The 26,808-nt window shown below is 41.0% G+C and overlaps 1 protein-coding gene across 2 annotated transcripts in view; it reads left to right on the top strand.

Annotated features, from left to right (window-relative positions):
- kif21b (kinesin family member 21B) overlaps positions 1-26,808 on the top strand; it is an 82,938-nt gene that overhangs the window by 5,962 nt on the left and 50,168 nt on the right. For both annotated transcript variants that reach the window (XM_042501069.1, XM_042501059.1), the window contains exons 2-4: positions 23,210-23,432; positions 24,654-24,836; positions 25,760-25,909. In XM_042501069.1, the coding sequence (XP_042357003.1) occupies positions 23,210-23,432; positions 24,654-24,836; positions 25,760-25,909 (556 nt within the window). The remainder of the gene's footprint in view (positions 1-23,209; positions 23,433-24,653; positions 24,837-25,759; positions 25,910-26,808) is intronic.

The raw sequence follows: 26,808 nt of genomic DNA, 5'->3' as shown, positions 1-26,808 counted from the left end.
AAATAAGTTGTGCAACAGTCTGGTCTGTTGATGAACTTCTCCTTGCTAAGTGCATCAGCACTCCCAAATGGTGTGCTGCTGTTGCAGAATGACTTCCTGTGAGGCTGCCACTGGACTATCCACACTTCCTGCTCACTTCCTGCTTTGTGAACTGCTGATGAGACCGTTGACATGACACAGTTAAAACTGCAGTTCATAACTTTTTTGAAAATAATTTTTTGTCATATTTGCTGAAATTGTAACTATAGTGTGAAAGAAATATATGAGGCAGACAATCTATGGAACACCTTGAAATAAGTCATCTGCTCTGTAGCCTGAATGAGAAGATTAGTTAAAGTCCTGCTTTATTTAAAAAAAAAAAAAAAAATCCAGCTCTTTTGAGACAAAAAGGGCCTGTTGTTCCTGACACAAAAATGGAAAACACACATTGATCCCTAGTGTGCTAACTGCATTCTCTGCTGACGACACGTCATCTCAAACTTCCCTCCACATGTTTGCCTCGTCCTTTTATTTTCTCCTGCTCAAGCTCGGCTGCACCGTGCAGCCTGAAACTGTGACCAAAATGCTGGAATGTCACCAGCTTTCTCCCCCCTCCTCAGCTCCTTCCACCCCCCTTTCGCCCACTCTTGCACATGCACACACACATGCATATCGAGATCTGTATTTATTTGAATTCATCCATTTGAATTCAGTTGGGAATGAAAGGCACCTCAGTCTGGACATTTGCATTTTTCTGTTATCAGGGTCTCATCATATGTCAGCTGGAGCTGGCCTTCTAAACAGTCCTAACTATAATCATTCATGCTGCTTGGACACAAGAAAACCATAGAAATTGTGTGGTCAACACAGCCAAATAATTAATTAAGTCATTTTTTAGCATGGAGTTAAGTACATTTATTTTCAAACCTCTTAATATTTTAAACCATATAACCAGTGTTAATGTTTTGACATTGTTGTGGTCACTTAGAAATCATAGGGGATCTGTGTGTGTGTGTGTGTGTGCGTGTGTGTGTGTGTGTGTGGGAGGGGGATGAGGCGTAGCAGAGGCCCTTTAAACAGAGCACCTCTCGGGTGAGCATAGACAGAGAACACAGTGTGAATGAGTCTGATGTCACTGCAGGTCTTTGTGCTCTGTGCTGAGTTTGCACACACACACACATGCAGATAAAGACACACTGAGCAAGGGCAGAGAGCTGGAGGGTAACGGGATGAAGAAGAGGCTATGTTATTTTGAGAGTGAGGTAGACAGGAAGGGGCGAGAGAGAGAGGTTTGGAGAGTCAATTTTCTGATGTCGTCTTTGTTTTATAAAAACTGCTCTCCCTCCTCTGAAAAGAACGATGCTTCCTGCAATTCAACACAACAAATACAAAGAAAAATCAAAGAGGGAAAAAGGACAGAAGGGGGTGGGGAGTCGGGGCGTAGTGGAAAAAGGAGCAAATGTCTCTTTTGTTGTCAAAAGGGCTACTGTAGCATGCAAATATGAGCTGTTAGCCAAACACGCAATCAGTGTGTGTCTGCCTGGGTGCGTCCGTGTGTGTACGAGCGTGTGTGTGTGCGTCTGAGCATCGTGTGTATGAATAATTTGGGCACAGCTGCACGTGTTTGCCATATTCCCACAGAGGGAGGAAGAGACAGAGATGGAGGGGTTGTGTCTAGACTATATCGAGTTTATTGACTTGTCTATTTTAATGTTCTTTCTAAAGAATCAAAAATTACATTCTCTGATGCTTTTTTCAATCTACAAACTAGAAATATAATGTGACTTGCCAGTAAACAAGTGATAGGAGTGTCTAATTCAAGAATTCCCCTTCCCCCTACTAGATCTTGTTAATCACTTCATCTCGTTTGTGCCTCTTTAAATGTACACTTAAACACACAGACGTCTCTCCTCAGCCTCCAACATGTCTCCTGAGGCACTGCACGCTGTAACCAGGTCAGCGTTTCTGTCTCTGAGTCCATCTGAAGTAGATTTATTCATATTCACAATGTCCCTCCCCGTGAATTCATTTAAGTGAATTTTATTTCTCCTCGTGTACCATCCCTGGACAGCAAAATTGGATTTAGCCCAGTGAGGAAGTGCAGATATTATGGACGAGACAAAAGATTTGAACACCGCTAAATTTGTGCCAGACTGTGCACTGTGTGTTTGTGTGCATGCTTCAGTAGAGCTGTTGTCAGTGTTTATGTGCAGATATGAGGGGTGGGAGGTGTGTGTGTGTGTGTGTGTGTGTGTGTGTGTGTCTGCATGAGACCAGCTGGCCCATAATCACCTTCAGTGCTAAGTAGCTTAATCACTGCTGGAGTTTGTGTCTCTGAGTTTGTTTTGTGTAGTTGGGTGTGAATGGAGTGAGATGACAGCAGGACGAGGCTTTAAAAGTGCTGATTTCAGCACGAAATAACTGACAAGCGCGGCTGCATTATTTTTGGGTTTGGTTTTTTTTCTTGAGGTTTTTATGTCAGTCTATTACTTACCAGTATTGTTCCATATGAATTCATATTTTGGTCAAAATATGCACGTTTTAGTGTTATTTTCTTAAAACCTTTTCCATGTGACCTGACGAAGGTTTCTGCATGATGATGTTGCCACGTACAAACCCATGCAGTGCTGTGGACAGGTTAGTTGTGTTCTGGAAATAACACAATGGCACAAACAAACTTCACAATCAGGACAGCACTAGACCAGCAACTCCTTTGTGCTGTGAGGTAAAATTACCGTTTCTGTCGGTGGAGTCCGGTGGCTTTGAAAGGGCCGGTATGGTCTCACGGTTTTAGTTACCCATCAGAAAGGGCTGTCTGACGTCAAGGTAAAGCAGTATAAGTAATCTAAATAGTGTACATTTAAAATAATATTGTTTTTTTTTTTCCAGGTGAACCTTCTTATTGGTTTGTTTGTTTTATTATGTGGCATTTGGAAACAAATTAACATGGCCTTCACAGGAAAGAACGCAGATGAACCTGCCTTTTAAGTTGTCCACTACTTTATTTTGTGACCAAACGTCTGTAAAACGATTTGCCACAATTCGCACAGGGCTAATTAGCAAACCTTAGCATGCTAACAAAGTTAACATTATACCTGCAAGTAAAAATGGTCATTTCAGACATGTTAGCATGGTAATATTAGCATTCAGAGTTGCTAATATGGCATTAGACTCTTGGTCTTGTTAACACTTTTGCATGTTTTAAAAGTCAAATACACAGTAATAAGCTATACAGTTTTGACTAATCCTGTACAGTGCAGCAAAGACGCTAAAAATATGCTGCATTTAATGACTTACATTATACCAGAAGTAAGGCTCGTAAGTGTTTTTTTAAATTAGCGTCATAGCAGCACTATATTGTATGATTCTACCGAATACCACAGTTATAACAGCTTGTGAAATGTTGAGACTGATTCAGGAAGTGTGATAAATGGGTACACAAGCACTTGGAAATAATGGGAAAAGCTAGCCTAAAAGGCCCCTTCTGGTAGAAAATTAGCATTAGCCAAATGTAGGTGTAGCTCTCCATCGTGTTTGCTCCTCCATTCATCAGATTGATAATCATCATTCCAATCTAATCGCCCACTTTTTGATAAAGCACCCAGCCTCAGCTCTGCAGGGCATTTAAGGAGAATACATGTGTATGCATGTAGCTGAGAGAAAAGCAGCCCCTGGCTAAGTTCACATACCTACAGACAGACAGTGAGACAGACGTGGTGGCGGGCTACATTAGCACTCGTGCTAAATGTTGTCTGACAGAGAGGGAGGCTGGGCTGGTGGTAACGCCAAGCAACCCTCCAGGGAGGCAGACAGACGAGCAGAGTCATGGCAGCAGTCTGCAGCCAGTCTGCAGCGTGTGTTGCACACCGTGTGTGACTAAAAAAGGTGACCACGGCCACAGATTTTGGCAGCCGTGTGTTTATTTGACTTACGAGCTTTCTATTGTTTCAAGATTTACTCCACAGCATATGTATATTGCATGACTATCAGATGATTTTCAGATATTTAACATGTGAAATACACTCCATGTGAGCACATTTAACATGTCCTATCACATATTAAATATGATAACTCACAGATGGGGATGTGCGGTTTATCAGATTAAAAACAATATTTAATGCGTGAAACAATTCATTCCAGTCATGTGGTTTTGAGACGCTTTAAAAGAGAAAATTTTGCATTTCACAGGCACATGTGTCATATTTCACATGTGAAACCTTTTATTTTCACGTGCTTTCTTTGTAAGGGCGATGAACTTTGGATAATTAAAAGCAAAGTGCGAGCACAACCATTTCATTGGCTCTTTGACTTTATAATGAAATGCTTGTTGTTGCTACGTTGATCTTTTTCATGAACTCTATACTGGGTTCTCCCGGTCCCACCACCATAATTTAGTTCAGTTTTGAGATATAGATTTGGGTCTGTCAGCCGAGTGTCACTAACACTCTCCAGATGATAGGTATTCACAGGGAGGCCCATCTTTAAAATGATGCACAGTCATGGCACAAACAAGCACTTTGGCTAAAAGCATCCAGTATCCATAAAAAAACAAATGTTATCCTAATGACCTGCTTCCTCCTGCTGACTGCTGAAGTTAATTGGAATCAAGCAGAAATCAGCTCACACCTCCCTGACCTTGACAAGACCGTCTGTTGTGAAAACGTAGGAAAGGAAGCTAATTTGATTCTTTCTTGTGCCTCCACCTCCCCCCATGGAGCAGCAGACAGCGCAGACGACGGGGGAGGGAGGGGAAATGAGGTGGGGGATGAGGACGTGGGGTGGGGATTGACCCAGAATCGGCTCCGATGATGCGGACTGATGTGCCCTTGTAACAATGAGAGATGCTCATCTGAGACTGAATGATGGTTACTGGTCTTTGACAGTGGGGAGAAGTTAGTTTCTTACTGAGTGGTTTTTAATCAGAAAATTGCACTGGTGTTACAGAAAAAAATCCTCTAATATTACACAGTTATTACTAGTGTTTGTATGAATAATGAATGAAATACAGTATCGCCAACCTCAGACTTTTGCATCAGAGACCTTTAAGTATAAGAAATGTTATGTCTGAGTTTAAAGCCTGAGGGCACGTACACGTAAATAAATGCAATCTGTGATGCCTCATTTGTTATTGGCCAACGTCCTTTACAGCTGATGTCATCACCACTTTGTGTTGTAGTTTCATGTGTAGCCACGCAGCTCCTTCCCGCTATACCTGATACTATCAGCAAAAAAATGTGATATTTGAGACCCTGAAGTATCCCGCAGATTCCTTTACTCCTGCATTTTACCCTTGAAGTGCTGGTTTGTTGTCACGGTACGTAGACGTGCATTCATCTTTCGATTTCAGAGACAACACAGAAAAAGAGAGCAGCGAGGTTGTGTATTAAGGCAGACTGACGACAGTGCATGTCTTTTGGAAATAAATTCCACATGAAGATAGTGAGTTGATCTTTCTGGAGCAGTCGACCGAGCCCTTTCCAGACAATGTAGGACAACTCTGTACTTGAAGTCCGGCTTGGTTAAGAAAACGCTCATGTTAACATCGATGAACCAGTTCGCTCATTTGTGCTCCAGTGTGTGACACAGCATGCTAACACAACCAGTCAATTCAATGAGTACAATGTATGTGAGCCCTGCTCTTTCCTATCGCCGGTTACGAATCGGCAGCAGCGCCTCGGGCCACAGGGCCGCCAGTCTGTGAGGTTTGTCCCATAGATAAGGTTAATACGAAGGCTGTGAATTGTGGCTTGCTTCATGTATTGTATATCTGAGTGTGGAGGTGAATGGACTGCCAGTGAAGCATCAGATGAGTGTGTGAAAGTGCCTTTCAGTGTAATTCAGAGAGCAGAGAATATCGTCTGTTGGTGGAGTGGTCGTTTGTATGAGCTTGGATTTCAGTTTTTGTTCTCCGTGCTGCTACAATAGAGACCTTTCATTGTGTTCATGTTGGACAGGGTGTATAGAGTAGATATTTGATGTAACTGATATCAATGCTTCAGTGATGTGATGTAGGTTAAGCAGAAAAGCAGGGCTGCAACTAACATCTGCTTACATTACTGGTTAAACTCGCCAATATTTTCAATTTAGTCTCTGTATTAAAATCTTTTTTCTAAGCCAACATGGATGTGAAATCCATAAAATGCTCAAAAGAAATTTGAATGTCTATTGCCGTTTTTACGCAGAGATCCCGCAAAGCACGCTAATGTTCTGGAAGAAAAAGGGGCGTAACTGTGTGACTCGTAACAGAACAGCCTCGGCCTCCAGTGTGGCCTAACGTAAGTGTCGGGCACCCATATTAAGCCTTATTTATGGTAGGCCACTTACGATTTTATTGAGTGCTGGTTGATAGAAACAATGTATTTTTGACAGAAAAAAGGGTTTCCTTTTACTTATTGATTCATTAATTTTATTTCCTGACCCAATGTGGTGAGTAGGGACTCTATAAAATATGTTGCTTTGACCCGGATGGGTGTGGTGTAGCAGGACGGAGCAGTGCACGCGCCTGCAACCTGACTGCCTCAGCCCTTCTCAGCTCGTGGTTACTTAGTTACTTTCCACCACTGCAATTAGTGAAGGCCGTATGATAATCTGTGTGCACCTGTCTGAATACAGAACAGAAGTTCAGGATTATTTTGGTTTGATGATAACAAGAAGTTGGACTGTCAAACTATGGGCTTATTTAATTTGTAAAGCTTTGAAAATTTGGCAAATTAGACTGAATGATACACTACATACATATGTGCGATATGAGCTGCACTACATACTGTACAATATAAGATCGGCTGAATCAATGCATTTCATGTATAAGGTAACAGAATACATGGAGCCAAAAATCTTAGTGTTTCTTCATAATTGATGATCATAAAAAATGTCAAAATCATCTCTGTTTGAAGTCATTTAGGCGTGAAGTCTCATGTGGGTTTAATTTTGGGGTGAAGGCAAATAATAGGTTAATAAACAACTTCTGAGGTGGCAGTTTTGCTTGTTTAACCAACAGATGACAAGATGCCTCTCAGCCACAGGCTTTAATAATACCACTCTCAATCTGAACCGATGAGAATGCGCATCAGGCACATGCTACTTTGTGACGCAGGACGTAAGGCACATATACGTACATCAGGACCCTTTTGTGATTCGAACAGCTGTCTGTGCAGATTACACTTAGCTAAACGTGACAGAAATAGAGTGCCAAAAATGCAGGGGATCTCTGGTAACCATAGAGAGGACTTTCGCTTTGAGAAACATTGAAAATGACATGCAACTGTTTAATTTCTGTCGAGTGACACATAAATCAGGCCTAAGGAGCTCCAAGACCTTATTTTTTTCCAAAGTTTACAGACATTTTAGGTCGCTGTTATTGCTGCTAGTTGGTTTCTAAATCTATCAGTGTTGGGTCGCACACATAACATATAGTCAAAACATCACACCCATCCCTTCTGTCGGGTTGCACTTTTTACACAGACGTATATTCGGCTCTATTAGTACCTCCACTGCTGGCTTAAAAGTGAAAAAACTCTGTTGGTGAATCCGAATAATGGCACATTTCCACCTTAAACATGCTGTTCAAGGGGAGCTTATAATTAAATGACAACTGGGCAAACACCATTTGCTGCTAATGTGAAATTCTCAACTAACAATATTAATTTCCTGTCACATAAGATAAATTAATGCAGCAAATCCTCACAATTGAGCCTGAATCACTTGAAAAAAGATGATTAATCAAAGTATTTTGTGAATATTTTTCTTGATTAATTGAATCATTTCAGCTTCCATACAAGTAAACATACATGAGGATGATGAGCAAATTTCAATTTTCATCATTTTCACCTGAAGCATGCGGTCATTACAGCGGCCTCGTGGACACATTGAATTGCACCCGGCATTGCGCCCTGGGAGAATCGGCACGTGTGTGTCAGCGAGGTGAGACAGATGCCAAATGGGAGTGGCAGAGGGTGTTCACTCTGAGTCTGCCTGCCACCACCTGGGCGAGCCAGCTGTCCACGCCCAGCGCCAGCCTCTTGTGACCACTGTCCCACTTCCACTGCTCACACTTATTCAGCTCTTCCTTTTATTTACTTCATGCACCACTGCCTCATTTTACCCAAGCGTTCCTCGTTAGTGCTTTCTTTTCCGGTGCTCCCACCTGAGCCCGCCATTTATTCTTTAAACCCTGCTGTCTTTGTGTCCACTTGTATCTTTTTTTAATCGTGGTATTCTGTCTCCTTAACTCAGAGGTCAAGACTTGCTTAATGCCAATTCTCATCCCTCATTCACTTTTATTTGATGCCAGCTTATTTCATTCATAGCTAACATGACCTTACCTTGCCAGGGACAAAGCACAGTCAGGTGCCCATTGCTTATTCCTGCCATCCTCTTACAGAGTGTTGGATCAGCATATCAGCTCCTGAGTGTGTGTGTGTGTGTGTGTGTGTGTGTGTGTGTGTGTGTGTGTGTGTGTGTGTGTGTGTGTGTGTTTGGCCACAGGCCTCTCAGCCTGCTGTGATGTCGGGCCCATGTGGAGGATTGGAGACCAAAGCGAGAGACATTTTTTGTAGTGAATGGCCTGCTTCCATAACCCATTATGGGAGAGTGTGTGTCGCTATTACACTCGTGCACATATGCTTAACTGATCACTATAAGAGCATGGCATAGATGTGAAGTGAAAGGTGTCTCTGATGGATTGTGATGGATAGAGACAGAGAGATGAGAAGCTCGATGGGAGGGAGAGAGACAGTTGATGGTTTTATGTGCGGAATCACAGCAGACAGCTGATCCAGGAAATCAATGGGAGGACTGATTAAATGGGTGGCGGGACAGAAATGCCGACTGTAGCTCAATAATCAAAAATGGAGCCTTTCAGCTGCACTGCTTGCGTTTTATGGAGGCGGTTGATATTACAGTTACTGTTTGATAAATAGGCTTTAATTAATGAAAGCTGTAAGCTACAGGAAGATGTTCATTAGCACTAATACGTTTAATGAAAGGCGAGGAATTGCAATTTGAAATCTTAATTTCTCAGCCAAAAAAAAAAAATGCATTGACTAATTGGGATGTGAAACACTTACTATAAATGCTCATAATGTTTGTGAATACACTTATCTGGAAACATATTTGATAGTATAGCCCACTATACAGAAAATATATACAGGTATTTTCACATAGAAATGTTACATATTTCAATGAGCTCCTTAAGGTTGACCACTGCTCACATTTAAACCAAAACCAGCATACCAGCAAATCGGTACTGGCACCCAACAGTATCTTTCTTTGGTACTTATTTTTTGGAACTTTTTCTTTTATGACAAAAAAGTCATTTTTTAAGAAGCTGCAGAGGTGACATAGAAGACTAAAATGCAGTTCTGCTTCTCCGCTCTTTTCTGATCACACAGAGTTAATCCTCTGTCTCTGTAATCTACCAGTGATACTGTTTCTAATATAATAAAGAAAAGAAAATAAGCCACACGCTGAAACTATTGCAGCAGATTGGTGGTGCAGTAATAGTTTTGAATCACATGGAACCCAGCGGAGCGACAGCGCAGCTCCCTGACCGGCTTCAGGGTGCTTCAGGGCAAGTACACCTAAGTAGTACTCGGCTGTCCTGACGTAATTCAGTCAGTATGCTTAAAAGTACAGAGTTCAGCTCCCAACCAACCCACCAGAACAGTTGACTTGTTGTTGGTCAGTCTGTCAGCCCATCTTTTTGGTCCAGACTGAAATATCATAACAGATATTGGATGTATAACCATTAAACTCTGTCTAGACATTCGTGGTTCCCAGAGGATGAATATTACTGACTCAAATTATCCTCAGATTTTTCCCCTAGTGCCACACTGAGGTCGGCATTTTTGGCTTTTAATGAAATATCTCAACAACTATTGGATGGATTTAAATGACTGCACACACATTCATGTCCCCCTCAAGATGAACTGTAATAAATCTGGCCAACTTTTATTGAAGCGATATCGTTGGCTGAAAAATTTTATTTGTGGAATACTTTAGTTTATAACCAAAACCCTTTAAAAACGAATGAAATTCCCTTCAGCCCTCAGCTGTATTTTCTACTCATTAACAAATGTTAGCACAACAATACACTAACATTGAGAGCATGGCATGCATTATAACTGTTAGCATTTGACTCAAGGTAGTACTGCACTCAATAATGACTTCACAGAGCTACCAGCTTAGCTGGATATATAGAATGTAAAAATTGATATTAATTAATTGATATTACAATAGTTTCATAATATCTTTTCTCAGTTTAACACTGTGAAACATAATTTTATATTACATGAAGGAAATTCCCACTTTAGTAGAATAAATATCCATGCATTTCTTTTTTAAGATCTAACATATTCTAAAGTTCGTCCATAGTACAAATGATTAAAATAATCCCTTTGTGAGTCTTGTCAGTTAATTTGCTTGACAATCTACTGATCACCTGACCTTGAAACAAATGCACTTCCTCACATTTATTCTGCTCTGTTGCTGGTTTTGTTAAATGGTTTTTCTCCCAGTTTTTGACCTTAACAGCCACTGGTCTGCCTCCCCTCCATCCATCGCTGCACCTCTGGGCCTCTCTCATTTCATCCCACAGTCACTGATATGCCCAGAGCTCCTAACCCAAAATAGGCCAAGCCAATTTCCTGCGTTCTCAGGCTTTTCATGTCAAACGTGACAATCTTCATGAATTGCAATAGTATCCCCCCACCCTTGTTCTCATTTTCCCCTTCCTCTTGTTCCCTCTGTCTTTCTATTTGTGCGTCTTTTTTAAGAGTTGAAATACAGTCAGAGAGCAACAGCAGAGATAAATGGTTCAAAGAGCGTTAATGAACTCCACCTCGACAGCTTTTCAGCACTTTTGTATCGGGTGTACAGTGTTACAAAGGCTGCTACCACTTGTTGTCAGGACACTTCAAAAGACACCCTGAAAGGTTCTCCTAAAGAGGTTCAAGATGCTGATCATGATTTGAGTCGGGTCGGGGACCTTTGTTGCCCATTTCTCTTTCCCCTCATTTCTGTGAAAAATCCCAGAACATGTCTATTCCATTAAGAAGTGTTAGCAGTGTGTGCAGGTTTCCAACAAGAATAGTATTTTTGGGAAGTATTTTTACCACTTTTGTAAAGTTCTTGAATATCTGGAAATCAGAGTATCTGCTGAGTTATCTTGTCCCGGTTGCTATGGCTACATGACATGCTCTCATTGACTGTGATAAGAGCACAGCTGGCTTTGTCACAGCAAGTCTAAGAGAGAAAATACACAAGGCATTTAGTTCAGCTGGACTCTTTCTAATCTTGGAAAGGACTTTGATTTTTATGCCTCCACACTGGCAATAGCTGTGGCTAGTGGCATTATGTTTTCGGGTTGTCTTGCTAGCCATATCATTCTTGTGAATGCAATATGTCAGGGACACTTTGGGGGATTTTTTTTTTTAATTTTGGCGCAAATGTCTACTTGGACTCAATGATGAACCAATTCAATTTTGGTGGTCATAAGTCACTGTCACTCATTCTTAGGATAGGATATAAAATATACAATAATAATATGATGATACAAATTGATGATGTGTGTGTGTGTGTGTGTGTGTGTGTGTGTGTGTGTGTGTGTGAGGCAAAACTGTCCTCACAGACATGGATGTAAACTGTAAATGCAACTTGACTGGTTTAATTGCGGGTTGGTAAAAGTAGTTTAAAATCTAAAATATTTGCTTTCAAGACAATATGACTAACCAACTCTTTATGAATGCTTGCCATACTGACATTTTACTATCATTGTTTGTCTTTCTCTTGGTCTCTGAGGAAAAAATAAATATTTAAAAAATCTCATACCTAAAAAGCTTTGTATAACATCACTGTCTGTGGTGTGCATACTCATGCACACACATGGCTGTACCAGTTGGGTTAATCCTAATCTGAACTCTGACAATGATGAAGCACTAATCGGAGGTATGGTGCAAGCAAACAGAACAGAACCAGATGGAGACGCTGTGCTGTTGTTTATGTAATCTCTGTTGGGCTGGTTGCATGAATTTAATCTCTTTCAGAAGGGAAAGTCATTTCTGCTTTAACACTACGAGGCTGTGATTTTTATGAAGTTTATATCACATGTAGCTTGTATTTGGTCTTTATCAGGTTGTAAACTCAATGCTCATGTCATCTTACTCAGTGTGTGTGATTAAACAGAAGTAGGATAAGAGGAACTTTGAGGATTCATCGTAAAAATGTTTTTCACTGACCTGATGGCATTTAACATGACTGTATTGTGTGTAATATGACTGTAGATGAGCTTCTTCAACAGTGTTTCATTGGCGACTGTTAGTTTCTGTTCATTTACAACCCATAAGTATGCACAGCTTCAAGTTTGGCAGCAGTTCAAGAAACAGTTTTATATTTATGTTCATTTTAAGATCAATTTCAGTGACTTGTCTGATAAAAAGGAGCCTCTGCTGTAATAGCTAAGTGCCATTAAGATTTATGAGAAATCAGGCCTGCTGTGTGTATGGGGAGCCAACACCCCATCAGCTGACAGTGTGGTTTGGCTGTGGTGCGGAGAAGTCAGCAGGGATGCATCCTGGAGCAGTTTGGAAAACCACTTGCCTACCACCGACAGGCAACAACATGCTTGGAAATAGAGGAGAACACTTTTTAGCGCACTTAATGTTGTTCAAAAGAATAATTAACGCTGGCTTTGACCTGCAGTGAAGGTTTTTGTTGGTGGTGACAGTGTTTGTTCTTGTCAAGCTGTGTTCTCAATCTGAAGGACTTAATAACATAAAAGCATGAGGCTGGCATCCATTTGTTTAATGATAAAAAGTCAGAGGTTCCTCCTGCCAGTCAACCTTCTCCCACTGTAGACGATATTTTGCACTGATAATGAGCTGTTAGACAATATTGTGTAATGGACACTGCTGGTTCAGTATTTAGGAGTCAGTGGCCACTGCATGAGTACCAACAATCATTACACAAAGGAAATGAGGTGTGTGAGAGAGGCAGAATATGAGAGGGGATATGATGACAGCTTTTACACTTGTCTCTACGCTAAGTGGTTAATAAAGAGTGAGATGACAACAGGGGGATATTGGGTCTCTCCACCTCCTACTTTGTTGGACTGTGTGGAAGAGGGAGGAGAGAGCAGGGCATCAGTATAGGACAGTGTTTTAGGATGCAGTTGCAGTGCATCTGCTGATCTAGAAATAAAATTCTAGTCTTTCGAGCACACGTTAGCACCAAAGCAATCGTATTTTGGCAATCAAATATTACCACAAACAGTGGTGCAGAGATTATGTTTGTGTTCATCCTGTATCCTCTCCTCTTTTGGCTCTGTTTTGGTCTCCACCAGCTCCCGAGGGGAATATCTGTCTCTTTAGTTGCTAAATGAGCCATTTGTTTACTTGCTAGTTGCTTTGTCTGCCGTTTGACGCTGAGCAGGCAGTGCACAGATTTATCAGAGCTTTTTCACTGAAAACAGCTGAATGTGCAACTGGAAACTTGGCGAAGTTACGGACTGAACCAAAACAGTGAAGTCACAGGTCGTAAAACCAAAGCAGGAGCTGAAAGTTGGTATAATAGTGACCTTAGGGAGTCTGCACAGTCAGGTGATGATTATCTGTAGTTTCATCACTACAAACCAGTCTTTCCATAATCTCGCATAGAAAGACCTAGCTCCACACTTAGTTTTGGCGCTGTGTTAGGGCCAGAGAAAGGTCTGACTGAACCCATCATAAGTACCCACAAAGTGGGTTGTTTGTATTTCCTCAAACCAATCACAATCATCTTTGGCAGCGCTAAGCCCAGTATGCTGTGGTGTTGCTTTTGTAAAATAGCATCGGGAGAGTACCTCTTTTGGTTGAACATTTGCACATAGAGAGGTGAGTCCTTGCACCTGGTAGAGTGTGCAACCAATATAGCAAAAGGGCTCGTGTACGATCCACGGCCCTTTGCTGCATGGCGTCCCCACTTTTTCTCCCCCTTTTCATTTACCTTTCCCCTATGTAATAGCTGAAAACAACCCAAAAAATTAATCTTAAAAAAAACCCCACCTAAATCCCTGCAAAAGAAAACACCATATAAAACATTAAAAAATGTTTTCGTGTATAGGTTAATAGCTCAGAGGTTGTAGTAAAAGACGCGTGGAAAAAGGTGTGGCGAGACTTTCATGCAGTGACAGGAATTTTGAACAGGATAGCATGCAAATAGCGGTAGGGGAGGAGAATTCTGTCTGAGACGGGCGGCCGGTGGCAGGCTTATGTACACATACTACAGCCTGTGAGTCAGACTACTCTTTTCATATAAAACAGCAACTGTAACGATTGAGAACGTTAAAACAAAAGATTATTGCTGCTTTACTGCTGTCGGTGCCGATATCTTCACTGCATATGGAAAATCACTCTTTTGAATGCAGACACTCGCTCCCATCAACAGAAGCGCTGCTTGACTGCATTCGTCTGCTTCACACATCCATATTAATGTGACATGAATAAGAAGAATGAATGTGTGTCTGGCTTTGTTTGGAAAAACATAACTGAGAGGTAAAATATGGGACAGGGGGAAGGAAACAAAAAGAACTGTCTGCTGTCCCTCATCAATCAGAGCAGTCCGGCCTCTGATCCTCACGAATGGGAGGATCTTTGGAGACTTGATCTGAGATGAGTACACTCCCTGCTTCCTAAAACCTGATCCTAAAAGCACAAAATCAATTCTAATTCACAGCCTCATTATACAGGCTTTATTGTGCAAACATGCTTTTCTACTCCCATGCTGCACTGATCAGTGTCCTCACAGCCCCGTTAGTCACCTGTGGAGCTTTTATTCTTTACCTGTCAGCACAACCTTTCCTGGATGGAGGACTGACTGTTGAGTCGTCTGTCAACAGTTATTAGATCTGCCGCCTGATGGGTGGAAGGGGGAGTGACTGTGTTTGCATTCAAAACCGTTGTTAGGAAACAGACACAATGTGTTGAGTCACACCGAATGTTGTGTTTGATACGTGTTTTTCCGTTATGATATTTGATCGATTGATGGAAAGAGCAGCAGAGGGAGAGGAAGCGAGGTGGCGAGTAAAAAGTCCACATTAGTCTTTGCTTGTTATCAAGAGAAAGAGGAAATGGAACAGGCCCCTCTGCTGCTTCTGCCATTCAAGCTTTTGTGCCGGTAGTCTTGTTTTCACTGGCAACAAACTGTGGGAGGGCTACGAAGCAGGCAGAGGTGTGAGGAAGAGGACAAGAGCGCAGAAACAAAAGGAGAGACAAATTACTTTTTCCTGTTCCGGGTTGATAAAGCTAAAAAGATAATAAATAACATGGAGAGAGGGAGGGAGAAGCGATGGAATAATTCTTGATTCAGAAACTTGATGTTGTTGTGTGAAAAATGAACAGTGTTAAAGGAAATGTGGACGCAGCGGCTGGCTTCCTCCGCTGGCTCAATGCCAGAGGAGAGACAACAGAGCTCTGACACACTCACAGCTCAAGAGAATACCATTAACTCTGTCTCTTCATGTGTATGTGTACTGTGTCTTTACTGGAGTGTTTGCATTAGGGAAATGAGCTCTTTGGCTATCACCGGACTCTTCTTTGAAGGTTGAACGAGCATGAGCACACACAAAATAATGCACACACACACACACACACACACACACACACACACACACACACAGAGGCATTACTGGCACTCCCTGTCATTGGCAGCGATCACAGCGGGCTGATTTTATTGGTACTCTGGGCTTGTTGGCATTTGGTCCAGGCTGTTTTCTTGATCATGATTGGATAGCAGGTCAACAGTCGAGTTTGGGGTGAAGATTACTGTACATTTGGAGCATTAGCATTTTGTAATTTGCAATTTGCGTACCACTAGAAAGCCATTATATTTTACTGGTGTACACACACACACACATGTAGCCAGTGCACATCAGGAGTCCCCGAGCAGCGTGTGCAGTTCCCAAGGAAACTGACCGTCGTAAAGTTTGCCAGCTGAAGGAAAAAAACTGGAAACTAGACTGAGACTCTCTGTTTCTGTAAGAATACATAGTGTGTTAGTGTGTGTCCAAAGTGAAAATATTGTGGTACTAATGAAATGGTTCCTTCATATCAGAAAAGGCTTTTTTTCACAGTAATTCCAAAATCCTTTGCAGTAACATACCATACTTTTCTTACTATTCGTCAGTTTAATAGACTGTTGTTCAAATCACTTTAGAATTTAATTGTATACCTCGTATACCCATGAATGAGTTATTTTTCACTTCTGACTTTTTTCAGGAAAAAAACTTTTTATGACATTTTCTAGAAATTTAACTTTTTTAAAAAAAAAAAATGATATCTTTATATTGAATTATTATGACTTTTTCCATAGAATCAGGACTTTTTTCTCTTAAAAAAACTAAATCATTTCAATTTTTTGTAATATTATAATATTATGTTGTAATGATACTTTTTTGTGAAATATTAAAAAAAATATATATATATATATTTATATATATATACAGTATATATATTTAATATACTTAATTTTAAAAAAAGCAGACATTTACAAAATTTAAAATAAAGCCTAAAATTTACAGTGTTTAATTTCCTGAACCAGATCTTTGATCTCTGATGAAAATGTGAACACAGGTATGATGCTAAAATTCAATCCTTGACAAATCTTGATATTTGATGCTGCAGACTTATTTCATCCCTGCACAAGCCACACATTTGGCATCACATCTTGCTCCGCTACTCTTTTCTTTCCATATTCTTTTCCCCATAAGCCATTGCTCCCTGTACTTGCAACACAAAAAGGACACAATCTTAACCCCGTCTGGATGTAACAGGGCATTCCCGTTATGGGAGCATCAGCGCCTCATTCTGCTCAGTGAGGTTGCTCTGGTTCTGATCTATCACTGAGGCAGCAGCATCTTCACCATGAGCCTCTCAGTATGTTTAGTGATGTGAGCTAGATGTGTGAATGATGGAGCCCCACTGACACTTAATGTCAGTTGTTGGATAACCAGCTGTTTTCACATGCCTGAGGACAGGACACAGAACTTCCTGAAAAATTATGAATGTTTCTTGATTTAATACACCTGTCTATTTAAATCCATCCATACCCACTCTTGCTTTGTAGTGCTTTGCTGACTGAGGTATAATATACTGGAGGTTTACATTTCTTGGGGTTTTGGTGTGTGTGGTGCTTTTCCCTGTTTGTTTCCTTGCTTGATAAATTTTGAAAGACATCTTTTACATTTTGGCGTGTGCTGCTGTAAATGTCAGGAAGGTCTTGAGGACTGTGTTCAGTATTCAGAGAGGTCCGCTGCCTCCCTCATGTTGCAGATTACTTCACTCTCGAGTCACGCATCAATGACTTTTGCAGCTATCTGGGTCTGACATGGCAATCACTCGGTATGTGTTTGTGTGTGTGTTTGTTTGTGTTTGTGTTTTATTATGAATCCTAATTAGCACTATTGGGTTTGATAATTATTGTAATAAGTGAATTCCCTTAGAGCTTATGGATAATGAGTTTCTGATGTGTGTGTGTGTGTGTGTGTGTGTGTGTGTGTGTGTGTGTGTGTGTGTGTGTGTGTGTGTGTGTGTGTGTGTGAGAGAGAGAGAGAGAGAGAGAACTAGGTTTAGGGGCCTTAACAAAAGACGGGGTAATGAATATAGAAACCCTGCTGATATCTATGCATTAATTTGTATATAAAAGAACACAATTTTTTTTTTGTGTGTGTTTTTTTTTTTTGTGTGTGTGTGTGTGTGTGTTTCTTTGTGGGGACTTTGTCTCCCAGGGTATTTAATCCATTTTCCTATTAATTTGACGCCTCAATTTGCCGCGTCAGGGATCCACAATCTGCTTCTCTGTGTTTCACTCTTCGCCTCTGTCTCAAACAGACATTTAATCGCGATGTCATGGGGGCTATTTTTAGCAGCTTAAATGTTTGTTTTTGTTGTGTTTGTGGTGTGGGTTGGTGTGTGTGTGTGTGTGTGTGTGTGTGTGTGTGTGTGTGTGTGTGAGAGAGAGAGGGATGTTTGTTCCAATCAATGTTATGGATCCCATCTTTTGTTGGTGCAGCTGGCTTAAATGTTCATCCAGCTGAGCCGTGGTGTGATAGTGTGTTTGTGGTGTGTGTGTGTGTGTGTGTGTGTGTATGTGTGTGAATTGATTATTTATAGCTGCTCCATTTCTTCTCCCCGTAGATCACTGACAGGCTGTCATTGTTGCTTTTTTTGTCTCTTTGTTGTGTGTGTGTGTGTTTGTGTATTCTCGTTTGATGCAGAGCTTGTCGAGACTTTCCTGAATTCAGCCGCTCGTGTCTTGGGAATGTTTTACTCTGTGATTATGGAGAAGGCACTCAGAAGAAGCATGTAGAGTGCCAAATCTAGACACATATATTTTTATTATGGAATATATAGGGCAGCAGCCAATGGTTATTTTTATCATTTGTGGTCCTTCTACAATATTTTTGATCATTTTCTGTATAAAATAATGTCTTGAGAGTCTCCAGCACTGCTAGCAGGTTTAAAAGCCTGCACATGGTTGCTTTGAGCTAAATGCCAACATGAGCTTGTTAACATGCCGACAGTTACCATGCTAACATGTTAATGTTAAGTTGGCAGTTAAGTTAAAAGATTAGGTGGGAGCTAAACACAAACTGCAACTCATTAGTTTTGGGGATATTTGGAAGTAAAACTTTGGCCTGATAATGTTGCTGAATTACCAGAGTCTGTAGGTGTCATCCTCTGAGGACCATTAATGTCTGTACAACAATGTAGTTGCAGTTTCTACAGTAGAGTGTCTCAGGAATGATGTTTTTCTGAACGCCAACCTGGAAGCTAACGTCACCTTGGTTCCCTCGTCAAAAAGACGAGGGAATCTGCAATGATCATTAGATTATGGATCATTGCAGAAAATATGCAATGCAGTAAAAATACACTTATGATACCTACATGTTTTGTTTGGAAAGATAATTGTCACCACCACCATGAGGCTGTAAAGCCATGTTCAGCGTGGTTTGGCGTTATGGCGTTCTTTAGTCTAGTTAAGCCACTTGTAAGCAACAGTCTTTATTTAAAGACACATGAAAGCTTTGTGAGTTGGGTATTTACTGATGTACTTTACAACAAAATGTGAAAGTCTCTTGAGCTTGTGTAAACCACAGTCCTTATTTAAGGCTTCAAGCCGAAATCCCATTCAATAATCCCTTTGACTTTGAGATGAGGGAACCGGAGATGCTGAAATGTTAATCCATTTCCAGGTTTTAGGATTCATTACTGGGGTTCTCTATCATTGTTGGTAGACTGCAGTCTGTAAAGTGGTGGACCAGTCTACGAACAGACATTACCATCTCAAGATCCTTGCTGCTAGTATGGCTAAAAACTGAAATACAGCAGTGTTCTGGTCTTGGCAAAACTCAAGCCCACAGAAATTGCCTCGTATTTCTATATCTTGAATCCCTGAAAAACAAAAACAAAATTGCTGTGTTGGTCTGACATAGAAATTATAATTTGGCGAAGACCAAAGTGTCTGTACTGTCCCCGAGATTCATCAGCAGAGACGAATCCTGCTATGGCTCCCCAATAACTCAGTCAGTGGTCAATATGAGCAGAGGAGCAATAGAAACAGAAATGCATTTACTTGATGTGGGAAACATGCCAAATCCAAATTAAGAAGTATTATTACTGAGATGCTCTTTTTGTACTGTGAGTGTTGATGAAAAGTTAATTATCTTAATGGGAGAAGGACTGAGGGTTGCAAAATGTGGTGTCTAATAGAGACGCAGAGTAAATTGACGTTCTGTCTTTCTTTTTCTTTCTTTCTTTCTTACTTTCTTTCTTTCTTTCTTTTTCCATTCTCTTTCTATTAAGTGTCAGCTGTCAAGTGTTACCCCTGACAGCTCTCACCTATAAATATTGCACACAAGAGACTGACAAAATTGAGTGTAAACAGAGGGAAGAGCAGAGAAGAATGACAAACCCTTTTGTGATACAGCTGCACACATGCACGCACACATGCACGCACACATGCACGCACACATGCACGCACACATGCACGCACGCTCGGTCTCCTGATAAGTCCATTGTGCAGAGCCAGTGCGCTCCTCCTCCTGCCATATCCACTTTATGTTAATAATTGGCTTAAACAGCACTCATGTGCGATGTGTGGTTTTAGAGACATTAACCTCCATGTCAAGGTCACCTCCACCAATAAAAGGGACTCATCTGTCTGCAAGCTGCTTTCTGTGCCCCGCTGTTTAGTATAAGGTGGTCGGGGGTTAGTGTGCTGCTGAATTGGACTATTCTAATGTGTTAAATTCCTTCCTGGAAGACCCTCTTCAATGACGCCTCAAGGCCTGAACGAGGGCCAAAAATTGCTGTTGTCAGCTCTGTGTGTGTGTTTCTGCAGCGCTATAACAACGTGTGGTGAAAGGATTATTGTGAGTGCTAGAGATTGTGGGTGTGGTTCTTCATGCATGCTTAAGAAAAACCATGTGTGAAGTAAAGATAGTACAGTAGGTTTGTGTACAGTACTTGTTTCTGGAGTCATTGCCTGTGTGTTTTTGTGATGCTCCCACTATCCCTACAACAGCTGCATGTGGTTGGGGATTTCGCTTGCTTTTTTATGACTCCACAGTATACAGCATGTGTGTCTTTGTTGCAGCATCCCATAGGGAGTCTGTGGTGCAGTCTCAGTGTGTGCGGGGGAGTTGATTTGCATCCCCTGAAGATTGAACTGGGGGGGGGTAGCATGTGTAGAGGTGGACCCAGTGCTCCGATACTGCTGGCTCACGGCTTTTTTCGCAGCTTAAAGTGATTACCTCCCCACTGTGTCCACATTGTGCCTCTGAAAGCCCAAGATTAACAGTGGTGCTGTGTGACAGATCTTCTGTTTTATGTGCATTGCGTATACCCTCTGTTTTTTAGAAGTAATCAGCGCTGCAGCACAAGCAAGCAAAAAGTGTCACTTCTTTAACAGCTACATCTCCTCTTATCGGCCGCCCTGCCTGCGAGGCTTTCCGCGCCGCTCTGCTGGCAAACAAGTTAACATGATCCTACATTTAAATACTCGGCCCTCATTCTGTCACCGAGTTCAAAGATGTTCAGGCTGCTTTCCTTCAGTCTCATCTAATCACGGATTATTTTACAACTGGAGTGTCAGGTGAAAGCAATTAACTGCAGTGAACTACCTGTCAGGGTGAAAGCCCAGCAGAACTCCAAGTCCCGAGCAGCAGGATTAACAGCCGATGATGACTTATCAGCCAAAGTCTGCCACATCATCACCGGTGGCCTTACTTGTACTAGTTTCTCTCAGAAGTGTCCTTTTAATTTATGCCTCATTACTCATTTTCTTCACGTTCTCTGACTTTCTAAATCAAGAGCACAGACAAAAGTGCTGTTGATTATGGATGAGCTTTGTCCTCGGGGCTGTTCTTCTGTTACAGATTTCTGTTTAGTTCCACTCTATAAAGTTGTGTGAATGTGTTGTTTGTCCTTTGCGTGTCACACCACAGTCAGCTCTACTTTCTTCCACCAGTCAATCAAACTGATGGTTTGTTTTTAATGCTCCTTTTGGTTAAAGCTGTGTTTTTAGGTAGGTGTGAATGGGCGACAGCACGTGTTATTTGACTGAGCTCTTTGAGCCTGCTGCTGGCCAAGGTTTACCACATTTACCACATGATATGAATGGGTATTTGTGGGTTTCTGTTAGTTTCATTGTTTATTTGGTTCCTCATTCATTGTTACCAAGGCAACAGCTACTCTTAGCAGGGTCAATGTGTCTCCACTAAATGTTTTGGATTGTTATGGTTTCTCTAACATTAGTATTTAGTTAGATGTTCTAGCCCACTCAACCATATGCATTCTCTTCTTCTCAATAGCAGACACTTTTAATAAGGCGGCCAAAGAGATATAAAAATGTACAGCGCTTTGGCTAAGCCGTTAACAACTTTTAAAGGGGAACTCAAATGATTTTGGGGAGTATGTTTGGCATTATACTGCCCATGCGGGGAAAAAAAACGTACACAAAATGTGAAAAAAAGATGATTTGTATGAAAAAAAATTTTATAAGGCTTTTGCTGCTCCAGAGGGAGCTGCACAAAGTTGAATACATTTCGTTAAGTGGTGTTTCTGGAGTTAGTGTTATTTGGGCCTGAATACTATCTAAGGGTTATGAGTTAGAAAGAAATAGTCTGCTCCTCATCTCTGCATAAGGCTAGTGTCTTGAGACTGTATTGGCCATTACTAGAAAAAAACCACCTGAAACTGCACAGTTAAGAAAATTGTTGCATTGTGGGTAATTTGTGACAAAGTATGAAATCTAAAATAATATATCTATTGTCCTGCTGTATCAATATTGATCCTGTATTTTATGGATCATCAGGGGTCTAGGATAGGTTGTAGAAGCACTATGCTATATTGGTGGAAAACGCTTTTAATAAACTGAAGGTATACAATTTTGGTATAATTTTGTGGATTTTGATTTATGTTTGCAGACTCAAGTCTTGCGTAAATGGTGACAACCAGAGTTTAAAGGAATATTTCTCTAAAAACCAAGTGTCAAACACTCACAACATGTAGTACGATTGGATTGACAATTTCATGGTAAGCTAAAAGTTTCAAAATACCCGTAAGGTGGATATCCTGGAAACAGTAGGGGACAGAATACAAATTAGGTTGAATTCTTCTTTGATTAAATGTCCACTGTAACAAAGCATATGGTGTTTATAAGGTCATAATTTTACCTCTGCCAAGGAGGTTATATATTTGGGTCAGTTTATTTGTTGGTTTTGTTGTTAGCAGGATTAAAGAAAAACTAGCAGCCCAATTTTCTTGGTGGCAAAGTGTTGCACAGGTCATGGAAGAAACCATTAAATTTGGGGGCAACTTTGAATCATGGGGTGTTTACACTAAATATTTCTCACTTTCAATAACATTGTGTGAAAGGACATTTGAATATGGCGAAGGTCTGCTGCCTCCCAAGTGTCCTTCAAGTTTTTATAAAAGACATTACTTTTCAGCCCTGGCTTAGATGTGAACGTTTCCATTATCCCACTGAAAGTGTTTCCATTTGAAATGATCATGAGGTCTAAGCAGAGCCTGTGTAATGTGTGAATCACATTGTCATGCTTTATTTCCATAGTGCAGAAACAGATGAAAACATTTCAAGCTGAATCATGCAGTCATTGACACCCGCTTTACAGTTTTGATCTCTGGTATATTTTTATCCATTCGCTGACTGTCTCTCTTCTTTTCGTCTCTTCTCTCAGGATTCGTCCTCAGATGGCCAAGGAGAAGATAGAGGGCTGCCATGTGTGCACGCTGGTCACACCTGGAGAACCACAAGTCCTTCTGGGTAAAGACAAGGCCTTTACCTATGACTTTGTATTTGACATCGAGACAGAGCAGCAGAACATCTACCAGGCCTGCGTGTACAAGCTCATCGAGGGCTGCTTCGAGGGCTACAACGCCACCGTGTTTGCTTACGGTCAGGTACGACACCGAGGCTTTGGTTATGATCTTGGGGACTTTAAACGATATATATTGATAGAATAGAGTGCATTAGCATTTGTGGTAAATTACCTCTTTATTTTTGATATGATCCTGGGTTTTAAAAAGTAAGAAGTAAATAAATAAAAAACCAAAGAGCAACCTGAGCAACCAAATCTGATAATGTAAGGAACCGATAGCAAACGTAAACACATCTTAATGGGACAGTTCACTCCAAAACCAAAGCTTATATTAATCTTCTTACTAGTAGTGCTGTTTATCAGTCTGGATTGTTTTGGTGTGAGTTGCCAAGTGTTTTGAGAGATATCTGTCTTCTCTTGAATAATAGAACTCCTTCAGCACAGTGATGCAGTTTGTGGTTGTAGTTCTGTTGACAAAAAAAAAAATATTTCTACTTGAAACTGCTCACAACAAGGTCTATGGATTACCTTCAGTCGTGACTTCTGGAAACACAGAGACATTGTTATTGAGTTTTTCAAATGCATTTTTGCTGTACTACAAGTCAATGCCATCTAGTTCCATTATATTTTAGAGAAGGCAGACATCTCTATGGCCAATACCTCCATCAATCAGCAACTCATCCCAAAACAATCGATACATAGCTCTACAGGTAAAAGTGAGAAATATGTATTTTTGCTTTTGGAGTGAAATGTCCCTTTAAACACGCAGTAAAGTTAATACCAATGAGTATGTAATCCAGATTTCCGTGACTTCCTTGGAAAGCAATATATGTTTTGATTCTAAGCCTGAAGTTGCAAATTAATATTACGCTAAGCAGTGGATCATGAAACAGCATTTATGAAATACACGGTCTTTTACAATCATACTATCTACCAATGTAGTTCTCCACTCTAAAATTGAATCTTTTATAAGTAATATATTATTTAATTTACTGATCTTATGTTTTATTGTGCACTTTTATACTGAAATATCTCTTTATGTGTGAAGTCTTTATAAAAAAAAACTGGTAATGACATGGCCATTTTGCTGTGAATTTATAATCTCTGTTAGCCCCCTAAAAATCTGACAAATGACCTGACAGAAATGGGTTGGCTCACAAACACACATCTCAACAAACAGTTAACTAAAAATCAATTTATTGCTACTACATGCACTTAAAAACATATTTCTGCCACGTAAGTGTTAGATGTTTGATGCTTGAGCACATAGTAAAATGGGATGTCAATGTGCAATGTGTTTCAGACGGGCTCGGGGAAGACCTACACCATGGGGACAGGCTTCGATGTGAGCCTGGGCCAGCAGGAGCAGGGCATCATCCCGCGGGCCGTGCACCAGCTGTTTGAGGGAATCAAGAACAGGAGGGTGCGCGCTCAGGAGGCCGGCAGCCAGCCACCCGAGTTTAAAGTCAGCGCCCAGTTCCTTGAGGTGGGCGACACACACGACTACATGTGCATGGATGTAGATGTAGAGCCGCTCTTGATCTCACATTTAGAATGCAGTGTGTGTGTGTGTGTGTGTGTGTGTGTGTGTGTGTGTGTGTGTGTGTATGTGCTGGATATTGGTCTATATTAACTCTAACCAGATGGGACAAAACAGGGAGGCGAGAGGATCAGCCCCCTCTTCCACAAACAGGAAGTGACAGCCCAATGACAGATGGGCAGGAATGCCTGCTTGTGCTTTGTTGGTCCTGATTAATGTTGGCCATTACCTCTGACATTATTCCTCATCACTGTGGGGTAGACGATGGATAAGAGCGAGGGATAAGAGGGAGGCAAGGATGCTTGTGTAGGAGCAATGAGATAATATGACAAGTAATTATTTCCTCCAGAGGTTTTTGGCAGGCAAATGTTTAAGTTGTCTCTGGGGGTAGACGAATGTATATACGTGTGTGTGTGTGTGTGTGTGTGTGTGTGTGTGTGTGTGATTTGATTACATTAATGAGCTTTACAAAATGATTTTTCCCTATAGCTGTTTCTTTGTTCTTTCTTATTCCTGTCTGTCTCGCCTTCTCTTGTTAGTGTGTTTATTGGGCGTTTTTTGAGCGTTTTTTGAGGTCAAAGGTTATCTCTGCTGATGCTAAACAGATGCATGTGAGTGTGTGTGTGTGAGTGTGTGTTTGACAGTAGGTGGGAACAGCTGAGCTCTCAGCTGACCTCTGTGGCCCCTGCCCTCATTGGTTTCTGAGAGGTCATTCCTTTGACCTGTGTGTGTAAATAAGAAGCACAGCTGTGAGCATATGAAAATCTGCTCGTTATGTTTAAAGGTTATGTTATGAGTATTGCTGTAGAACATGGTGTGTATACATTATGCATTGATGCATATGTGTTTGTGGCTTCTGTTTATTGCAGTTGTACAACGAAGAGATCCTGGACTTGTTTGACGGAGCCAGAGATCCGGAGAGTCGGAGCAGGAAATCCAACATTAAGATTCATGAAGACAGCAGCGGCAGCATCTACACCACTGGAGTCACCTCCAGACTGGTGCAATCAGAGGAGGAGGTGTGTGTGTGTGTGTGTGTGTATTGGTGTTTGTATTGTATGTGCATCATCTGCATTCACCGTCTTTACATTTTCTCTGTATTTTTCAATGTGTAATATTTTTCTGCACTATATTTTTAAAAGCAGCTACTCCTCTGCTAAATGTTCTTGATTTGAGAGTCAAAAAAGTCTAAAAAGATATAAAAAAAGGTCATGTTTTTAATTTAGTTTAACCTGATATGGCTCAGTCTTTATTATTGTTGATACTTATCCTAAAACACTACCTTTTTTTCACAGCTTTTTTTTGCTTTTGTTGTTTACAAAAGCCCATTTAATAATGCACTCATGAAATTTGAGTCCAGTAATTGTAAACCACTATCTGTGTGTAAAGATATAGTGGAGCAATGACGTCCTGAGCAGAGGATGAAGTCAGGAGCATGTGTGTATGTTATGATCTGAGCTTCTCTGTTGTTGGATCAATCAATTGTTGTTGGACAGTCTAGCTGTGCATGTACGTCGTGTGTGTATTCCACAGTCTAGCTATTGTAATCACTGCTGCTGTGCACTGAACTAATACAGCTACTGCTAATAAAACTACTGCTGATAATGGGGCTGTGTCGTTGCAGAAGTGTAGTGCACACCCGTACGGTTCCTCCCCTGTTAAAACCGTTGGCTCTGCCAGCACATTGCTGTTGTTAGTGCTGTTTGCGCTGTTAGCACCGCTAGCTGCAAGCTCAGCCATATGTAGGAAACCTTTGAATCAAAGTCTCCTTTGAGTCTACCTGCTTATGGTAGGAATATTGCACCATTATGCTGCCTCGGCACACCGTTTATAAATCACTGAATGGAGGTACTTTGTTGTCTCGCCTTTAAGCTGCCACAAGAGGTAATAACAGGACAACAGGCAGGATGGGTGTGAA

This window comes from Plectropomus leopardus, chromosome 2 (genome assembly GCF_008729295.1).
Source record: "Plectropomus leopardus isolate mb chromosome 2, YSFRI_Pleo_2.0, whole genome shotgun sequence".
NCBI classification, from domain to species: Eukaryota; Metazoa; Chordata; class Actinopteri; order Perciformes; family Serranidae; genus Plectropomus; species Plectropomus leopardus.
The sequence above is the reverse complement of the archived record's forward strand: the minus strand, read 5'-3'. Positions and strand labels throughout refer to the sequence as shown.